Here is a 19,450-nt window from a genome sequence, read left to right on the forward strand (position 1 = left end):
CAGAATGCACACTCACACGTGTTTATTGTGAATACACATGTGCACATCTAAGAATGTACACTCACACGTGTTTATTGTGAATACACATGTGCACATCTAAGACATAGAATGCACACTCACATATCTTCATAATTCACATTAGAACAAAATCGCCCTAATGACATGCTTATTGTACAAACATTTTATAAACATATAAAATCCATAAATACTAATGCCTGACATACTCAATAGCCTATCCTTTCTAGAACTTATTTCAACCATAATTTGGGTGTAAGTACAGTACCTGACATATAGAAGAAAAATAATAAATGTTTGATGAGTGAAGAAATAAATCACACAAATGTAAGTAACTCCATTCTTGAGTGTCAACCTAGGGCAAGATGCTTTGTCTACATAGTAATTACAGCTTAGAATTCTTTTCTAAGGAGATAATCTCTGGGTTTCACAAGGGACAAAACTCCACACTGGGAAACAGTCCTTACAACCTGAAGCTCACAGTTAATAATAGTGCTATCCTTAATTTCTTTCTTTTTTTTTTTTTTTTTGGTTTTTCGAGACAGGGTTTCTCTGTGTAGTTCTGGCTGTCCTGGAACTCACTCTGTAGACCAGGCTGGCCTCGAACTCAGAAATACGCCTGCCTCTGCCTCCCAAGTGCTGGGATTAAAGGCGTGCGCCACCACCGCTCGGCCTTAATTTCTATGACACTTATATTAGGAAGAAAATTCACAAGTTAAAATATTTTTCTGGTGAGTTCATATAGTTTACCATTGTATAAGAACCTACAACTTCACCATCTTGTCCGTATGTTCCAACTTGTCATTCATGTAGTCCACACACCTGTCAGTCACTCACATAGTTCACACACCTGTCACTCACAGAGCCCACCCACCTGTCACTCATGGGATCCACTTACCTGTCACTCACGTAGTCTACCCACCTCTCCGTTTCTGAGTCTGAATTGGTCTCTTTGATCTGTCAAATGAAGCAGACTCCTGAGCCATCTTATGACACGAGAGCCCAGAGCAACAACTGTATTAATAGCTGACAGAAGCTGACGAGAAAGACAAGTGCCTCAGAGCAGGAGGGATGAGGAGGACAGGAAAGGTTCTTCCATCCTTCTAGCCTGCACTCACTCCACAGTTCATAAAGAACACGGACTATGTAAGTACAAGAGACAGCTGGAAGCCCAGGACAAGCATGTGTGCTGTAGCTCGGAGTTGTTTCTGCTCCCTCACTGTCCTGTGACTCTGACAAGAGCGGCTCCCACTTCTGAAGCTTGGGACACTTTACAGCTAGAGGAGGCACAAGTATTCCTTACCTCAAGAACTTTCACATGAAGGCACATGGTACACATAATTATGGATTGTTTTCCCATCAGTTCGGTTTAGTTAAGTGAATGGTATACTAGTGATTCAGTGGCCGTGCATGAGAAATGTCCCCTGTTCACTTGTGTACTTGAATCCTTGGTCCCCCATTGCTGGTGCTGCTTGGAGAGGTTACAGAACCCTTAGCAGGTGAGGCTTTGCCCAGTAGAGTTAAGTATAGCACTGAGAGCAGGCTTTCAGGTTTTATAGCCTCACTCCACTTCCTGTTCTTTTCCTGTTTGGGGGTGAAAATGTATCTGGCCAGCATCCTATTCTTGCCATCACGCCATGTCCCCCGTTCCCCCCACACACACACACCCCATTATGGACTCTAGCCCTGGAGAACTCTAAGCCACGATCCCTCTTCCTTAGGATGCTTGTGGTGGGGCTGTCACTACAGCACAGGAACATAACTAATGCAGATACTAACTAAATCCCTCATTCCTGCCATGGGTTTGGGGACAGCCTTGCCCACACCCTCTCTCTCAGAGCAGGCATACCAGCTGTATTAGCTCCTTTGCGAGCTGGATGACGGACATCTCAAAGCTGCTCCCGATGTTGTAGATCTCGCCTGGCTCGCCCTTTGTGAGGACAGTGAGAAAGGCCTCCACCACGTCAGCAGCATAAAGGAAGTTTCTTCTCTGAAGCCCTGACCCGTGAATACAGCTATGTGGATTAAAGAAGGCAGAATTATAGAGTGCAGAAAGGAAGCTCCCAAGCAGGAGGAAGCCACAGCCAGTGCGACTCTTGGGAAGCCAATTCCCAGAGTTCCTGGAAATCTCTGAATGAACAAAGCAATTTCCTTAAAATTTCTTCCCCATTTCTTATATGATACCCAAACTTCTGAAGGAGTCTTAATTTAAAAAGTGGAAAATATGGATCCCTAGGAAATCTGTTAATTTTATACCATAAATTCACTCTGAAGAAACACCTAAGCTGGCAGGGCTGTACAGAACTCTAACTCCAGACACCTGGGGACTGAGGCAAGCGGCTTCCATGTTCGAGGCCAGGGCAAGCAACTACAAAAGTTACAAATGAAATCACTGGGCTGGGACAGAGCTGGGGAGGGAGCGGGGGCTGCAGCTTGTTAGCAGTACTTGCTAGGACACACAAGGCCTGCCTTCAAGCTCCAGAACCCAAGAATAATGGGTAAGCAAAGGCAAAGATCTTGGCTTTATATTAATCATTTAGAAATATGAAATTATACACAGATGTCAAAATTTTATTTTGAAACTCTACAAAATTCTACAGCAATTAACTTTGGAATGTTCCCTTAGTAGCTTCTGAGGACGTAGTTTAGTTACTGAGAACACCACATTACGTGGAGAAAGCATTCCTGGGCTGGCAGAACATGGAGCCCAGAGCCTCTGTGGTTCCAGGATTCCTACTGGCACTATCAGCAGAGCAGATGGCACATGAATGCAAAAGTAAAAGCAACGTACCACTTCCTGTCGTGCTGCAGCAAAGATATGAATTTTGGAATAACCTAAAAGAATATTTACACTTCATTTCAGACTTTGAAAATGACATCAATATGAATTTAAACTTGAAGATTGATACATCCCAATTCTTTTAACCTAAATTCATGAAAAAAAATGCAGCGTTTGCTGAGTAAAAGAATTCTATGGTAGTTTGTGATTTCATAAAAACTTTATAATAAAATTCAGAGGGAGCCTTCACGGACAGTTAGAGCCAGCACTCACTGCCGCTCTGGTGACTGTTCACATAAAGGCAGGCATATCTCACTTCACTCTTGCATGTCAGTACCCATACAGTAAGTCCAAGCTCTCCACACCACTGCCTAGTTAGCTCTGAACTTTTGTATGCCCTGACACAAGCACAGTCTTGGGCTGCACGGTGCTTCAGAATCCCAAGAAGACAAACCATGTCCGTATACATCCTCACACTGGACCCCTAAAACCCTGTTTTCATTACACCCCCACTTTCAAGACAATGGCTAAAAGACCTAAAGGCATGGCAGCTGCAGTGTTCCAAGCTCATGCTGTCTTCAGGCTCACAGTCTGAAGAGATGTGCATGCAACCTACACAGAGCATGCAATTATGCAGTTACAACACAAACTACTTCAGAGAAATAACTACTCCAACATTATTTTCAGTAATGGTACAACCAGTAAAAACCACTAAGAATTTAGAAATAAAGTTTACCTTTTCTGGATACTGATGTGGTCCGTAGACATTGCTGCTTCTGGTGATGACAACTGGGAACTTAAGAGTAAATATTCAACATCAGTGTAAAGGATCTGGCGATCAGAATTATCTTAAAATATACAAAGTTTCAAAACACTGGTGCCTAAATGACACATTATCAGCACACACTGAAGGGCCTGTCTGAGGTAGGTAGGTATGTGTGTGTGTATGATACAGTATATAAAAAGTTTATTTGTAATAATGCTATTTTAGATAATATTTTTATTTGTAAAATTATTATTGTTAATTATTGTCCAAATTATTTAGGAATTTCACATCATGAATCCCAGTAACTTCCCAGTCCTCCCAGACACTCCTACCCCAGACAAAAGAAAGAAAAAAATGACTTATGCTCCTGCTGACTGTAAAGTGAAGAAAGTTACTTTTGCTGTATCGATGACTGCAGACCTACAGTTGAGAAAGAGGGACATAGAAGCTTCTGTGACAACCTCCACTGCCACCTCTACTCTTCAAAAAAGAAGTCTCCTAAAGATGGCTCACACCTGTATTCCTGACACTCGTGAGCTAAGGCAGGAGGATTCCTAGTTCATGGCTAGCCTGAGCTATGTATGTCTTTGTTTTTTAAAAGTTAGGCCTAGTGGTGCATGCTTTTAATACTAGAATTCAGGAGGCAGAGACTGATGGGTCTCTGAGTTTGAGGCCAGCATCTTCTACACACTAAATTTCAGGCCAGCCAAGGCCACATAATAAGATCATTAAAAAAAAAAAAAAGGAGAGCATGGGGCTCAGATACAGGCAGAGGGTCTAACAGGAAGAAAAGGTTCCTCCTCCTGTGGAGACCAGAGGAAGATGGGTAGAAATGGGGCACAGAGAGGCAGGTAACACACCGAGGCCTTCCTTCCACATGTTCATTCCCAAGATGGCCTCCAGCCGTCGACAGTTAGTTAGCTGGTAGACACCAGGTTGGCTCTCTTCACTGAATCAACTCTTACAAGGAAAAAGGCCCACTACAAAGAGCAAGGAAACAAGAAGAACCTCTTACTTGTCTTTCTGACTCAGCCCCTAGTACCTGACAATGGCTGGTGGCACCGCAGGGGGCTGCTAATACTTGTTTTGCTACAACTGCAGTATGGCACTATCAGAGTTACCAGACCTAAGTCTACAGTCCACGCCGTACAGCGGCAAGACCTCTGAGTCATACAGAAAAAGCCACTGCCAGGAAAGGAGTCTTCACCTCTGCCTTGGAGGATTTCCATGGAGCTTCTCACTAGACCTGTAATGTTCTGTCACTAAAGCAGGATGAAGTATGTTCCAGGTTAGTGCCTTCCTAAGGAACTGAACAATACCTTGTCCAGGCCATGTGAGAGTTCGATACTTAGAGCCCTTACTACCCACATTCAAGCCAGGTCTTCTGTGCCAAAGCACAGAATTTGACAAAGTTAGAATTTTAAAACTTACATCCAGTTAAGTTTAAGGGTTTCAGAAATCAGGCCTGGTGAGATGGTCAAAGCACTTGCTGCCAAGCCCGATGAGCTAAGCATAGGATGCAAGGGAAGAACTGGCTTCCATACACTGGCCTCTGGTTGCCACATTCACACTACAGAACACATATACACACCTGTACTCACAGGATAAATGACAGATAGGGAGGGAGGGAGGTAGATAGATGGATGGTAGGTAGAAAGATAGGTAGACAGACAGACAGACAAATAGATAGACAGCACCTTTAATCCCAGCACTCAAGAGGCAAAAGCAAGCACATGGCTCTCTGAGTTCGAGGCCAGCCTGGTCTATAAACAAATCCCAGGGGCAGCCAGGAATACACAGTGAGACCCTGTCGTGAAAAACAAAACAAAACAAAGTTTCAGAAATCAGCTTTTACCTTGTATCGTTCCCAGTACGACTGCACAAAACATTCCGCAGCTGCTTTAGACGAAGCATAAGGGTTTGTAGGTTGTTTGGGTGATGATTCATCAAACTCCTAGTTTTAAAAAGATACATTTGAATCATACATACTTGTGCCCTTCCCCCAGCCTTGAGCAGGCTTAAGAGATGAGACCTTGTTTACCACAATAGACCAAACAATAGGACTCTGGAGGTATGGCCTGGGCATTTCCTGCCCTTGGCAGAGGCAGTGCTTGCTTTGGCCTTGGCGCCTTTCTCGCTGCCTGTATGTAGCCTGGTACACGAGCTGAGAAGAATAGACTGCCTGCTGAGCTTGCTTTGAGCTTGCTTTGAGACATCAGAGGTGTCTCACATCGGAGGTGGATTCCTTTCACCTCCAGCAGGATGGTTTCCGCTCACCCTCACCCCCAGCCCGCTGCAGCAAGAAGGAACTCTGGGGGTGGGGGTGGGTTATCCCCTTTAAATTGAAAGCTGAACATTAAAGCATTGAGCCTCGATCAGAAACCTTTGTCCTGGCTTCATTTCTTCCCGCCCTCCTGTCCCTTCCCAGCTTCTCTTTCAGGTGAACCCAGTCGACTGTGGCCGATGGCCCCCAACACATACTCTCTAAGTGGAAAACATATTACAAGGTTGAAGTGTGTGGCTCAACAGTAGTCAGGGTCACATTTAAGAGGACCTGGGTGGGACCCAAACACATACACAATGTATACACAGTACTACACATACACACTAGCAAAACAAAACGGAAAACCAACCACACTACCAGTGTGAAATGTCAATCACTGCGCCTAAGAAACCGTTTCTTGCTCTGGTGGACATATCCATAATCCCAGCACTTGGGAGGTGGTGGAGGAATGAAGCCCAGAGTTGAAACTCTGTCTCAAAAACCAAACAAAACCTAAACCAACACGGGGATACCTTGAATCCTAATTAGAGAACAAGTGCAGAGGTCCTAAAAGACTAGAGTGTGGGAGAAGAAATGGAAAACAAAGTTACTGAGCTGGTTGGAGGCCATTTTAAATCAAACTTATATTGTCAACCATTTAAAAATAACTACTTATTACTAATATATGTGTGTATGCATGAGTTTATGAGCGTCACAAATACGCAGGGACCCACACAAACCACACAAGGGCATCTGCTCTCCTTGAACTGGAGTCACATTGATTGTAAGCAACCACATGGTTATCAGGAACCAAGCCAGGGCCTTCTGTAGGAGCAGAAAGTGCTCTTAATCAGTGAGCCACCGTTGCAGTCTTTTATTTATCATTTTGGAGACAGACTGTTACTAAATAGCACAGGCTAGCTTTTAACTTGGGATCCTCCTGCTTCAGCCTCCTAAACTCACATTATAGATCTGGCTAAAACGTCTTCACACAGTTCTTGAGAGAATAAGCCACAGTCACTGTCAATCTTCTGGTAGCTATTGACAGCTACTGCTGCAACAGGCTGAAGCTCTCTATTGAAAGGGTCATCCAATCAAAATCATGGAATTATTTAGTCATAAAAAAGATCGTCAGAATAGCCTTTACAATACAGCTGAGCTATATTGTGCTGGTAGCAGGCAAAATGATAAGAGGAAGAAAGCTTCTCTATCATCCCTTTATTTGTGCAACCAATAAATAATTTTCCTGAATAGAAGGACGGCTGTGTATACTTGGGACTGGAACATTAGGACCTTCTCTAAGTACCTGACACTGCTATCAAATAATGAATCTGAAGATCTTCCAGTACTCATATACATAAAAAGAAGTGTTTGGGAGCCCCTTTTAAAGTGACATACACCAATATATGTTTTAATTATACAAAAATATACTTATATAAGGCAATCTGCAGTTTTACTGGGTAACAGTTGGGTGCTAATACACCAATCATGGTAGTGATTTGAAGATTAAAACTTCAGAAATATGAGGAACCATACTCTTTTCTACCTAACTGGATTTTTGACTGCCATTAATCCTTTCAGTCTGTACAAGTTCACATGACTACACTAAGGTGTTAACTATAGATATTATCTTAACCATTATAACATTTAAACGTAAGCATACAGTAACTGTTACCTACACATAGATTTTTTTGTTTTTTGAGGCTTTTGTTTTCTTACCAGGCTTAGGATCAAACCTAGGGCATCACATACACTGACCAAGGACTCAGTGATGAGTTAGACACCGAGCCTGTTTCCGGCCTCCCAACAGATCATATGTTTAGAAGAAAGAACTGAAGGAAAGGACACTGTGGACTAACTAGTGGTGCTATCTCGGTCTAAAAAGTACAATAATTAGGAATGATTTCATATGCTCAGAACCAGGCATGGAAGTACATCCCTATAATATCAGCATTCAGGAGACAGGCAGAAAATCATGAGGTTAAGAGCAGACTGAACAACACAGTGGATTCCAGGCAAGCCTGGGCTACACAGTGAGAGTCTGTCTCCAAAACAACAACAAAGGAAGAACATCCAGCTTCAGCAACTTCTTACTCATCTCTGACATTCTAACGTGCTCCCTGCCCAGAGAAGGTGAGCAGGGGCAGGCCACCGCCCAGGAGATGACATCATCAAGTTTTAAGACTGGGACAGTAGTGAGGTCTGTATAAGGTCTGCAGCTGTGTCACAGACCAGTCAGACCATGTAAGTTTGCATGGTGCTAATCGTTCCTCAGGTGACACTCCTCACTTGAGAAGAACAAAGGACAAAGCAACACTTTGGAGGGCAACACAATGCACGTAATTAAAGCACAGGAAAAGCCCAGTGACCTTTAGTCAGACAGGCATCTATACTGGTACCTAGTAAGCAGAATATACTTTCTGAATTTACCTGATCGAGACTGCCTCCATAGACTTCATCTGTGCTGACGTAAATAAACTTCTCCACTCTGGCTTCATAAGCAGCATTGACCAAAACATGAGTACCGTAAACATTGACGTACGTAAACTCAAAGGCACGGACAAATGAAAGGTCTAAAAGAGACGAGAGAGAAAAGCTACAATAACTCTGCTCATTGGAAAAACCAAATGCCAACCAACCGACCCGGTTTCGGATGGCTCACTGCCTGCTGCTCACCACAGCTGCAGCGGGTTAGAAACAGCACAAGAAAGGTCGGTACAAAGCTGGTGCCTTACTTACTGTGACCGTGTACCCACTCTTGTTTGAATACTGCACTTGGCATCTGGCAACCTGAAACCCACCAGACCCCTCTTCCACTGGGCTAGCCTGCTTCTGACAGTATGTACAGCCCTCTCTGAACAACAGTACAAGTTTCTCCACCCCTGAAAATAACCACAATCAGATAGTTTCTACTCAAACACATTCCTGATATATCTGGATATAAAACAGACCGGCCAATCCAGCATGGATTGGGGTGCATGTGCAGGAAGGCAAACGCCGTCCTCCTAGTCAACTTTCAGGGTCAGTTGCCTTTGTACTCTCTTATACCTATCCATAATTGGGCCACCTATGATTAAAGTCAGACGCATCATAGGGAGAGACACGAGGAGAAATGATTACCTGACCTAATCTACCAATCACGACAGCAACCACCAAGACTATGCATCTCAGTAACCAGCTCCTTTCCTTACACTCTGTCAGAACACACCATACACTGGGCCCGTGACCACCCGCATTCACACAGTCCACAGTGGGGCTGGTAAGACAGGCATGTGGGCACAGCAGGACATAACTGGGTGGTGGAAGAGGACCCACGAGCATGTGATGCTGGACCCAGTGCAGCCAGGACAGGGATGGGGAAGAGCCTGAGAACAAACCAAAACAGCCTAAACTAGAAACAAAATTAAAAAATATACAAGGTGGGAAAACTACCTGAACTTACTGAGGATAAACAGACCATACCAACAATCTACAAATAATTTACCAAAACAAGTAAGAATAGCCCTACAGTAACATGTGTACAAGACACAAACAGTTTAAACAAATAAATGGTCCTTCAGCTAATCATGCTCAACTTTACTTATAATAAAGAAAACTCAAGTTTAAAACTCTTATTTATCAGACTAACAAAAAATACGTATCTGAAGAGAGGCTCAGTGGTTAAGTTCTTGCGGAGGACCCAGGTTCAATTCCCAGCACCCACAGGGTGGCTAATGACCATGTGTAACCCATTCTAGGGGATCTAAGGCCTGTTCTGACTGCCACAGACTCCCGCATGCATGCAGTGCACATGCATACACCTAGGAACATACACAAAATAAAATAGTACTTTAAAAACATGAAAAGAAGTTTTGTAGGTGAGGCTAAGCCAGGTGGATGAACACACTTCTGCATATGGGGCTGCAGGAATGGTTCTCAACCTTCTTAATACTGGGACCCTTTAAAATAGTTTCTCAGGTTGTGGTGACCCCAACCATAAAATTATTTGCATTGCTACTTCATAACTGTAATTTTGCTACTGTTATGAATCGTAATGCAAGTATCTGATATGCACAACATCTGATGTGTGACCCCCTATGAAAGAGTCAGTCTCTTCTCAAAGGTGCCGAGACACACAGAACCACTGGTCTACAACAATGTATTCAAACTCAGAGGAAGGCAATCTGGTGATATGTAGCCAAACTGATTACATTTATCCCTTAATCCAAACCTATGAACTAAACTTGTCCCCCTAAAATTTATGCTGGTGCCTACTCCCATAGCACATTAGGACGTGACTGTGTTTGGAGACAAGTTTTCCAGAGGTGATTCAGTCAAAACGAACCCCGTAATCCAGACATGTGCCCTTACATGAATCAAATTTGGATCCAAAACTCATGCTAGGGGACACACACAGAAGAAAAGCTGAAGTGGAAATTTCTAGTTTCTTTGGAAAGTCAATTATGTCAAAATATTTTTTTGCTGGGGCACACAGGTGAAAGGACAATTTGCTAAAACAGACACATGAAAGATGGTTTGCTGAAGCAGACACAGGTGAAAGGATGTTTTGCTACAGCAGACACGTGAAAGGACGTGTGATGTTTAGAAGGAATATAACTATGACCCCACAGACAGTGGGAGCTCGAGCCTTGGTTCACTTCGCTCTGCCTCGCTCGTCTTCGCTGACGGCACACATGTCAGTCCGCCTTACACTGCTGTACTTGAGCTTCACTTGTGGTGATGTCACAGAGAGAAACGTACCAAAGAACTTCTCGTGAGGTTCCTGCAGCTTCTGGCAATTTCTTTAGTGGACTTGGGCCAGCTGGTGAGCCTCGAAGTTTCTTCTGGATTGAACTGCCCTTGCTGGTTCGTGGATGGTGACTACCAAGTGGACTGGACTGCTGACTCAGATTTGGTTTGTTATTGGACTGAACTGCTGATATCCTGACAATGAAAACTGGCTGGCCCCCAAAGAATTACTTCTAAACAGGTCTTCTTCCCCCTGTGTCCTAAGAACTTAATAACCATGTCCTAATAACCTAATAACCACCTCTGTTGGGTGGTGGGCTAGAGGAGAGGTTGAACCCTTATTAAAGTAGGTTGAGAAAAATTTGTGCCTATAAAAAGCCATGTTAGGACATGGAAATGGTAGAGCATGCTGGGAAACTATGAAGAAAAGCACAGAACATCCTGCTTCACCAGAGATTAGGACAGTGTCAAGGGCTACTAAGGTTCTGCCAAAGAGGACACAAAGAGGCAACCAGAAGCCGCTTCCAGTGGCTAACCATAGGAGTGAATGCTGATACCACAACAACACAACTAAGTATTTGTAATATTTTGGGCTAAGTATTAGACAGCAAATCCGTAGAGAAGAGCAGAGGAAAGCACAGGTCTGAGTGTGGAGGATGCAGGAGTCAGTCCCTGCCAGCTGGTTCCGCAGCACTGTTACCTCTGCTTGGGTGAGGGCAACACCAGTGGCCACAGTACGTTACTTATCTAACCAAAACCCTCCAAATCTATGTCATATTTCCCAGAGGAAAGACTAGCTGAATTATTCAAACAGCATCTCGAATGCACACAGTGGACCAGATACTGTTCTTTGAGGTGCCTGCCACCCAAGAGGACTGATATAAAACAGTAACTAAAGGCTCAGCTCACTCTTCCTTTCAGATTAACCATTAGTCTGAATTTGATTCAACTCAAAGTTTTTAAAACCACTTTTACTGTTCCACTTCTACACACATGAATAAAGCATGACCTATAAGAAATACCAGTTACCAGGGCAAGGAGGTGGCTCAATCAACGACATGAGTGCCAGTCAACTCAAGCGTGAGAAGCTAAGTTTGATTCCCAGAACCCACTTAATAAAACAAGCAAATGAAAACAAAGCCCGATTCTCTCTGTCGGTGTGTACAACGTGGGGCTGTGGTTTCTGGCCCCACAGGTGTATTCCCTTTTAAAGACTCTGAAGTTCCTGCTTAGTCAACCTATTAATGGACTTGGGATTCACTCACTAGGGAAGAAAAATGCCAGTGGCAACTCCAGCATAAGACAGTGCTTACCTACATGTGTCTGTGCGGCAAAATGGAGTACTAGATCTATCTTCTCTGCCGCAAACAGCAGCTTCACAAAGTGAGAGTCGCAAATGTCACCCTGCAGCAAAGGCAAACATGGAAAGGTGAGGTTTCCTGAGCACTCCTTCATAATAACCAGTTTTACTTTAGCACCCCCTCCAGTTCTCAACAGAGAAATGTCTCCAAGTCAGGCAAGCAGCCAGGCAAGTGTAAAAACAATGGAGTCCTTGGCATCTTAGAACATATGTATTTAATTCAAAATATTTCTGAAAATATGTTTCAAGTAATATTTTTGTTGAGTATCAACTTCTGCTAAATATTGTGCTGACTTGTATCACATATTTGTAAAGCTAAAACTGCTAGGAAATATTTTAGCATCAAGAAAAATAAACCTTTATAGAGCAATACTAAAATAGAATTTAAAACAGTGTCAAACTCTGGAGTGACTCTGGGACGTGTGCATCACCACTAACTAACCCTACAGCACCCTCGCTCATCTGCGTGTGTACGTCACCCCCTGAGGTCTGCTGAGGTCCCCAAACTCCAGATGGTTCCCTCTAAAGGCAGAACTCTACATCAGGAACTACTTCTGGAAGTTGCCTGACCTTTAACAAGTTTGTAACACAGAAAGGTTACAATGTCTGCATGACTAAGAGGCACTGTCCAGTAACTGTAACAAAGCTTCCAGACCTGTATGAACTTGTAGTTTTGCTTGTTAGAGACCGGTTCCAGATTCTTCAAGCTTGCACAGTAATCCAGCTTAAAGAGAGAGAATACGGGTGAGGAAACAGGACAAATCAAGAAAGCTCTTTCTACAACGTGTCAGTTTAGTTTAAAGGTCATAAATCTTCAACACTATGATACAAGAACAAGTCTTCCTAAGAGGTTTCCTGCGGGTTTTACACCTTCAAAGTTTCTGACATCCTAAAAGTAAAAGCAGAAGTGGGTCAGTGTTACTTTTCAGAAGAGCAAACTTCCAAGAGAAACACTGTTAAGGTTTCTCTTTAAAAATGTTCCTGCTCTAACTGTCCTCTGAGAGGCTCCACCTAACAGGAGACAGAAACAGATGCAGAGGCCCACAGCCGGGAACTCGGGGAATCTTGTAGAAGAGTCGGGGGAAGGATGAGGAACTCAACGACAGGGACTCCACAGGAAGACCAACAGAGTCAGCTAACCTCAACCCTTGAGAGCTCCCAGAGACTGAACCACCAACCAAAGAGCAAGCATAGGCTGGACCCAGGTCCACCATACATATGTAGCAGATATGCAGCCTGGTCTTCATGCAGGTACCCCAACAACTGGAGGTGGGGGGGGGTAGCTGTCTCTAAATTTATTGCCTGCCCATGGACCCTACTCCCCAATAACGTTGCCTTGTCTGCCCTCAGTGAGAGGATATGCTTACTCCTACAATGACAGACAGGGGGGGGGGGGGAGGGTGGGAGGGGACACCCCCTTCTCAGAGAAGAAGGGGAGGGAGAATGGGATGAATGGAAAAAAGAACCTGTAACAAGAGGGTACTGGGAGGAGGGGGGCTGATATTGGGGTGTTAAGTGGATAAATAGATAAATTTAAAAAGTTCCAGCTTAAGCTCCCCCTTAGCAGCTGGTAGCTAGGGAAGTTTAGTTCTTAAGAGAAAAGGAATAAGCAGTCAAAGATAAAAACGCCTGCTTTATACATCTTCAGCTACTATGGTAAATAGTGAGTGCATTTTAAAAGAGACCATGGCAAATAGTGAGTGCATTTTAAAAGAGACCATGGCAAATAGTGAGAGCATTTTAAAAGAACTGGTTGAGACTGCAGAGACGACTCGGAGGTTACAAGCACCAGCTGCTATTCAAGATGACCTGAGTTTGAGTCCTACCACCTACACCAGTGGCTCACAACCACTTTTAACTGCAGCTCCAGACCCAAGACCTCTGGCCTTGGAGGGCAACTGCACTCGTAACCCACATGCAAAGCACACACCTACACATAATTTATTAGTTTTTATTTATATATTTTGAGACAGAATTTCAATATGTACTGTTAGCTGTCCTGGAATTCCCTGTGTAGACCTACCTCTGTAGGTTGTGGTCTTGCACATTAGGATTTATTAAAGAGGCAGATATGCAAGAATCAGAAGTTTGAGGGCAGCCTAAGCTATACCTTTAGAGCGAGCCAGATGACTCAGTGGGAATAAAGGTATTGTCACCAAGCTGGAACCTAAAAGTCACATAGGGAAGGAAAGAACTAACCCATAAATGGTCCTATGGTTTCCCTACATGCAAGCTAGAGTTCATGGATGCCCCATCCCCAAATAAATACATGATATAAACAAGAATTCTGTTCACCTCTTTATAACATTGAGACAGGGAAAAAACGCTGAAAGTTAATGGGTATTCTTTACCTGTACATTTTTACCATTGTATTTTATAAAAATAAGAAAACCATCTGCATCTTTTGTTTAAACTAAAGAATCATATTCTTTAGGGAGATTTCAACCATGACTATAAGACTGTCAAGACTAAATTAATTTTACTGTTTCTGTTTTTTTGTTTATTTGTTTGTAGACAGGATCTCATGTATTCCTAGGCTGGCCCTGAACTTGCTATACAGTCCAAGGATGACCCTAAAGTTCTGATCCTCCTGCCTCTACCTCCCTAGGGCTCAGATTGCAAGTGCCATTGCAACTGGCTTTAATTATATTCTACTGCTAAAAAGAAATACACATACAGATGTTTCTGGGAGGTAGCAATTATAAAATCAAACAGTTTTGACAAGTCAATACCCTCTCAAAATAGTAATCACAATAGTATAGTATATATAGAATTTTTTAAAGGTAAAGCTTTTCTTTGGCTAAAAATACTGCACTTAAAAACACTGAGTTTATAGGCCCAAAATAAAAGTTTCAAAGCTTTGACCTAAGATTAAACACAGCATGAACACATGAGGACAGTACATGTTCTGAGAGGCTGGATGACTACGTGGGAAACAGGATGAGAACACCGTGCCCGGTGCTCCTCTTCAGCTCTCTGGAATTGCTGCTTACAGCTTCCTGGCTTGGAGGTAAATGGAGGTCATATTTTAGTGCCCAAAGCTCATGTTCATACTTACCTTGTCTAGATTTATGATCATGTAGTTGGGATAATCTTCTACTAAGGAGACAATCACATGGGACGCACTACAAGAAGACAAGATCTTCGTGAGTGACAAACATTCATCTCCCTTGATTCTCAACATCTCCTGAGCTGTGGAGTGGTAGGCAAATAGTGAGAGGTAACTACATTTTTCCATGACAATAGAAATGAGGTAACCCACACCACACACGTGCACTTTTTAACCCTATAAACAAACTCTCATATCTTCCTTGTGCCACAGAAAACTGTCTGGCCCTGAGAATGAAGAAAAAGCCAGTTTAACCAAATGATGCTGTCCACACATGCTGTATGAGCACGGAAAATGCAAAATCTGGTCAGAGCAACTGCACAAGGCCAGTATCCCTTTGCAAGGACTGTGGTGGAGTTAGATAGATAGTCCTACAGCATACTCACTGTCATTGCCTATGCTTACAGTGACTTCTGCAACTGCTCTCTTGGTACTAGAGCCTAAAATCTCAGGAGGGCCCTGGACTAAACCCAGGTTTCCTAGGATACTAGTAGTGGAGTCTGAGCTTGGTACTGACAGTGCTTCCTGGAGATCAGAGGACCCTGAAATGGAGCTACCTCAGTAAAAGGAACCTCCACATATTTTTTTTTTTTTTTAAAAAAAACACATTTTGGGCTCTGGAGTAATGGCAAGCACTGACTAACTGTGAAGGTGAAGTTCATACCTGGGGGCCCTTTCCCTCTTTTTCTAGGACATTCTTTGTAGACCAGCCCTTCCATGCAAGTACAAGCATTTCCCCACATCCGCACGCCTGTTAATTAAGTGAATCTTGGCTTCCTGCTACCTTCCCTCAGCAAAGTGTCTGTCGGATTTAAAAGGCCCACTGCATGTTCACGGAAAGTAACCAAGAATCCCTGTCCCCTCCCCATGCAGGAGACACTGAGTTCTATGAGGGCAGAAGAGATTCCTGTGTATCACTCATGCATCCGTCCACTCAACTATGACTGCAGACCTTCACGATATGATGCAGACCTTTCTTTCTGTGGGTGCTTAATGAACATCAGTCTGCCCTCACACAGTTTATACTCCAGAAGGGAACAAGGCCATAAACAAGTAAACACAAAGACTCAATGTAATTTCAGGTAGCGTTGAGTGGATCGGTGGCCTAGGGTGGTCCCGTAAGCACTCTGAAGGTGATATGTGGGTCAACTATGCTAGCCTATGCTAGAAAGAAGTGCAAATGTCCCAGGTCAGGAAGTGGCACTAACCTACTGTGCTCCAAGAAGCCCGAGAGGGTTGTGGGTGTGTATAGAAAAGCAAGAGATTAGGTTGGAAAGCAGGGCTTAAGCACATGAGTCTTCTAGATCTGGTAAAGATTCTGGACTTTTATTACAAGCCTCACAGAAACCATGACTGTAAAATTCTACGCAGCAGGCATCTCACTTCCTTAAAAACAACGACTTCTGTCTAGGAACTCACTTTAAAAAGTGTAAAGAAAACGTGTGAGACCAATCAGGCAAGGTATAGGAGCAGTGTTCTAAGGAAAAGAGGGCAGTATCAGGCCTAAAGCAGTCAGGGGACAGTGGTGAGAGGTCGAATCAATGATAACCTTTGATACAAATATCAAGGATTCACAGTAGGTGGGTATGAGCCTCGAACAAGTTGGGAATGACAAAGGATTTGTAAACGGTTTCTAGAAAAGGAAAGACAAGACAAAGAGTCCCATCACGATTCTCATCGAAGAGCTTTTGGAAAGGTCTGTATCTGCTGGTGGGAGCTTTGTCAGAGTGCAGGAAGAAAATGGAAAGAAACTGACGTGTGCTGCTCAAAAAAGTGACAGGTGGTAAACACCTCCGGGCAGGTAGGAGGGGGACAGCACCACAGCACTCCTGAGTTCCCCTTTTTGTGGGGGAGATGTTAAAGAAGTCGCAAATTCGAAGTGACCTCGACTTTGCTGGCCAGAAAGTGAGGGAAACTGGGCGGACACCCGGACTGTGCATTAGACTTCCCCCAGATCGGATCCTCAAAGCCATGGACCCAAAGTGCCAAGACAAGGAGAGCCTCGAGGAGAGGTTAGGGTTCGTGGGGAGAAACGTCTCAGCCACTAGCACCGTTACCTACATGAAACCGGCACCTCCGGTCACCAGGACCCGCTTCGCGAAGCTGCCGGGAGGACCAGAGCGCTCAGACGACATCTTCAGCTTAGCAGGGCCAGCGCCGTAAAGCGCGGCGTCTGAAGAACCGAGGTTAGTTCATTCACGACACTTTACGACACGACACGCCCCCCGACACGTTCAAAGGAAGTCTCGGAGACTTCCGTGTTCTCCCAAACCACAGCAGGAGAGGCGGGGCCAGCAATGGCACTGCGCAAGCGCAGGCTCTATTTCTCTGCCTGCTGCTAGTATTAATTAGGGTCACTGGTAACTAGGTAACTAGGGTCCAGGACATTTTCTAAGCAAGTGTCACCAACATGGATTACTACTATAGGTGCCTAGAAATTCGGAGTTATGAATGGATGTCTTCGTTTTTGAACTTAGTTAAAGTTCATGTTCATAGACTAAGCCCCAGCTGAGAATCCTCCGGAATGTATGCAGTAAGGAAATGGGAAGTTGCATTGCAAAATTCTGTTTCGCTGTTGTGATAATTATTTCAGAAGGCGAAGGCTACTTGCAATCATAAGTGTGTTTTTGATTTCCCTGTTAGGTCCTACTCTCTTCTCTTGTTTGCTCACTCTGCCCCCATCCGGTCCTTCTTGCTCTTACTTATATTACTAGGAGTTCTTCCCTGGCCTACCTGCCCCTTCCTCGGATGTCTGACTAGTGTTTACCTCCTCCAGTTCTCAGTTTGATTGCCATCCTATTGGAGTCGTTCCTTGACTCAATTCAAACAGCAACCTAACCATGCAGAACCATTGTTTTAATCGTTCTTAGCATTCATCAACATATAGGGCAAGGATGTAATTACTCCACAGAGGTAAGGCCATTCATTTCTCCGGGACCAGATCTATCACACATTCATCAACAAGTGGGTTTATCATGTGATTGCTCTCACTGCTCTTTATATTACAATTGTTCTAGTATAGTATGCTTGCTCTTTTTTAATTCTGGGGCTCTACCAATTGGGAATGATTGGCAGTCATATTCTTTTTTATGTACCAAAGCATCAAAAACAAAAAAAAAAGCCTGTCTTCAGTAAAAGAGAACAACATCACTGATCAAGAAGAAAGACATGAAGCCGGAAGGTGGTGGTACATACCTTTAGTCCCAGCACTTGGGAGGCAGAAGCAGGTAGATCTCTGAGTTCAAGGCCAGCCTGGCCTACGGAGTGAGTTTCAGGACAGCCAGATTACACAGAGAAACCCTGTCTCAAACACACACACACACACACACACACAGTGCCTATAGTAATCAAAGTACATGTTCTGCTTTTCCTTCAGGGACAATGTCACCCTGTTCTTGGTATATCATTAATACTATTAAAATTTTAGACAAACTTAGTAGGATTTAACTTTAGCGAGCAATGAAAAACCAAACAATGCTCTGAAAGAAAGGTTTAGAGAACACCACCAAGCAACCCAGGCAGTCAGTATGTATAAACAAAGGCTGGAGGGAGGTATGGCCCAGTGGTTAAGAGCACTAGCCTCTCTTCCAGAGGACCCAGGTTGGATTCCTAGCACCCATATGGTGGCTCACAACCTTGTGTATCTCCAGTTCCAGGGTATTGGAAGCCTTTTTATGGCTTCCATGAGCACTGTACCCATACAGTACATAAACATACATGTAAACAAGATTCCCGTACACAAGAATATGAATCTTGCAAGTAATGTTTAGGACTTAACAGGTTATGGATCTAATTGTTCCTTCTCAAAGGGAACCCTGATACAATATCTCTCCCATATACAGACATAGTTGGTCAGTTGGGAACATGTCAACTGGCTAAAGATCAACTAAGATAACTACGTTAGGTTGCAGTTCTGATGTAGTAACTTAAAATGCTAGAGACAGACTCCAGGCAAATTTAGTTTAGCAGCACATATATTCGCAGGGGCTTACCTGAAAATATCCGCTGGAAGATATTAACAAAGACTACATTTCAGTATTGGGTATCAGCAAGGAAATTAAGAAGTCACAAACTTAAAATGTTGCTCCCTATACTTTTGACGATGAACGTTGTTCTAAGCTGCATGCGGAAATGTCAGTTTTATTTCCTCAGGTGAAGGAATGGAATGAGAGCCAGGCCCAAGCTGTGTGACTATGTGGCTTGAGTTGAGAACAGCTCATGTCTTTCTCTGTTCTAACTATCCCTTGGCCTAGGACTTTGTACAATCTAATCTTTCAAGGTGACTGATTCAATCCAGTTTCTCTTGGCTTCTAACTGACCTCATACTAACTTTGGCAATCTGTTCTAATCCTCTGCTTCCTTCTCATTCCCTGGCTCAGTCTCTCTTCACCCGTGTCTACCTTGTTCTCTCTGCAACCTGTCTCTGTAAA

At 43.6% G+C, this 19,450-nt stretch overlaps 1 protein-coding gene across 2 annotated transcripts in view; it reads right to left on the minus strand.

Annotated features, from left to right (window-relative positions):
- Positions 1 to 17,172, minus strand: part of Tgds (TDP-glucose 4,6-dehydratase) — a 19,332-nt gene extending 2,160 nt beyond the window's left edge. The window contains exons 1-10 of one of the 2 annotated variants that reach the window (XM_028772247.1): positions 17,082 to 17,172; positions 14,970 to 15,036; positions 12,567 to 12,635; positions 11,865 to 11,955; positions 8,254 to 8,396; positions 5,416 to 5,514; positions 3,531 to 3,590; positions 2,807 to 2,850; positions 1,865 to 2,030; positions 914 to 972 (exon numbers count right to left, since the gene is read on the minus strand). In XM_028772247.1, coding sequence (XP_028628080.1) covers positions 914 to 972; positions 1,865 to 2,030; positions 2,807 to 2,850; positions 3,531 to 3,590; positions 5,416 to 5,514; positions 8,254 to 8,396; positions 11,865 to 11,955; positions 12,567 to 12,635; positions 14,970 to 15,036; positions 17,082 to 17,155 — 872 coding nt within the window. In that variant the 5' untranslated portion in view covers positions 17,156 to 17,172. Of the gene's footprint in view, positions 1 to 913; positions 973 to 1,864; positions 2,031 to 2,806; positions 2,851 to 3,530; positions 3,591 to 5,415; positions 5,515 to 8,253; positions 8,397 to 11,864; positions 11,956 to 12,566; positions 12,636 to 14,969; positions 15,104 to 17,081 lie in introns of both variants that reach the window. The other variant, XM_028772248.1, reaches the window with a different exon arrangement.
- Positions 17,173 to 19,450: the final 2,278 nt, after the last annotated feature.

The sequence above is a fragment of the Grammomys surdaster genome, unplaced genomic scaffold, assembly GCF_004785775.1.
Source record: "Grammomys surdaster isolate TR1022 unplaced genomic scaffold, NIH_TR_1.0 65, whole genome shotgun sequence".
Lineage (NCBI taxonomy): Eukaryota > Metazoa > Chordata > Mammalia > Rodentia > Muridae > Grammomys > Grammomys surdaster.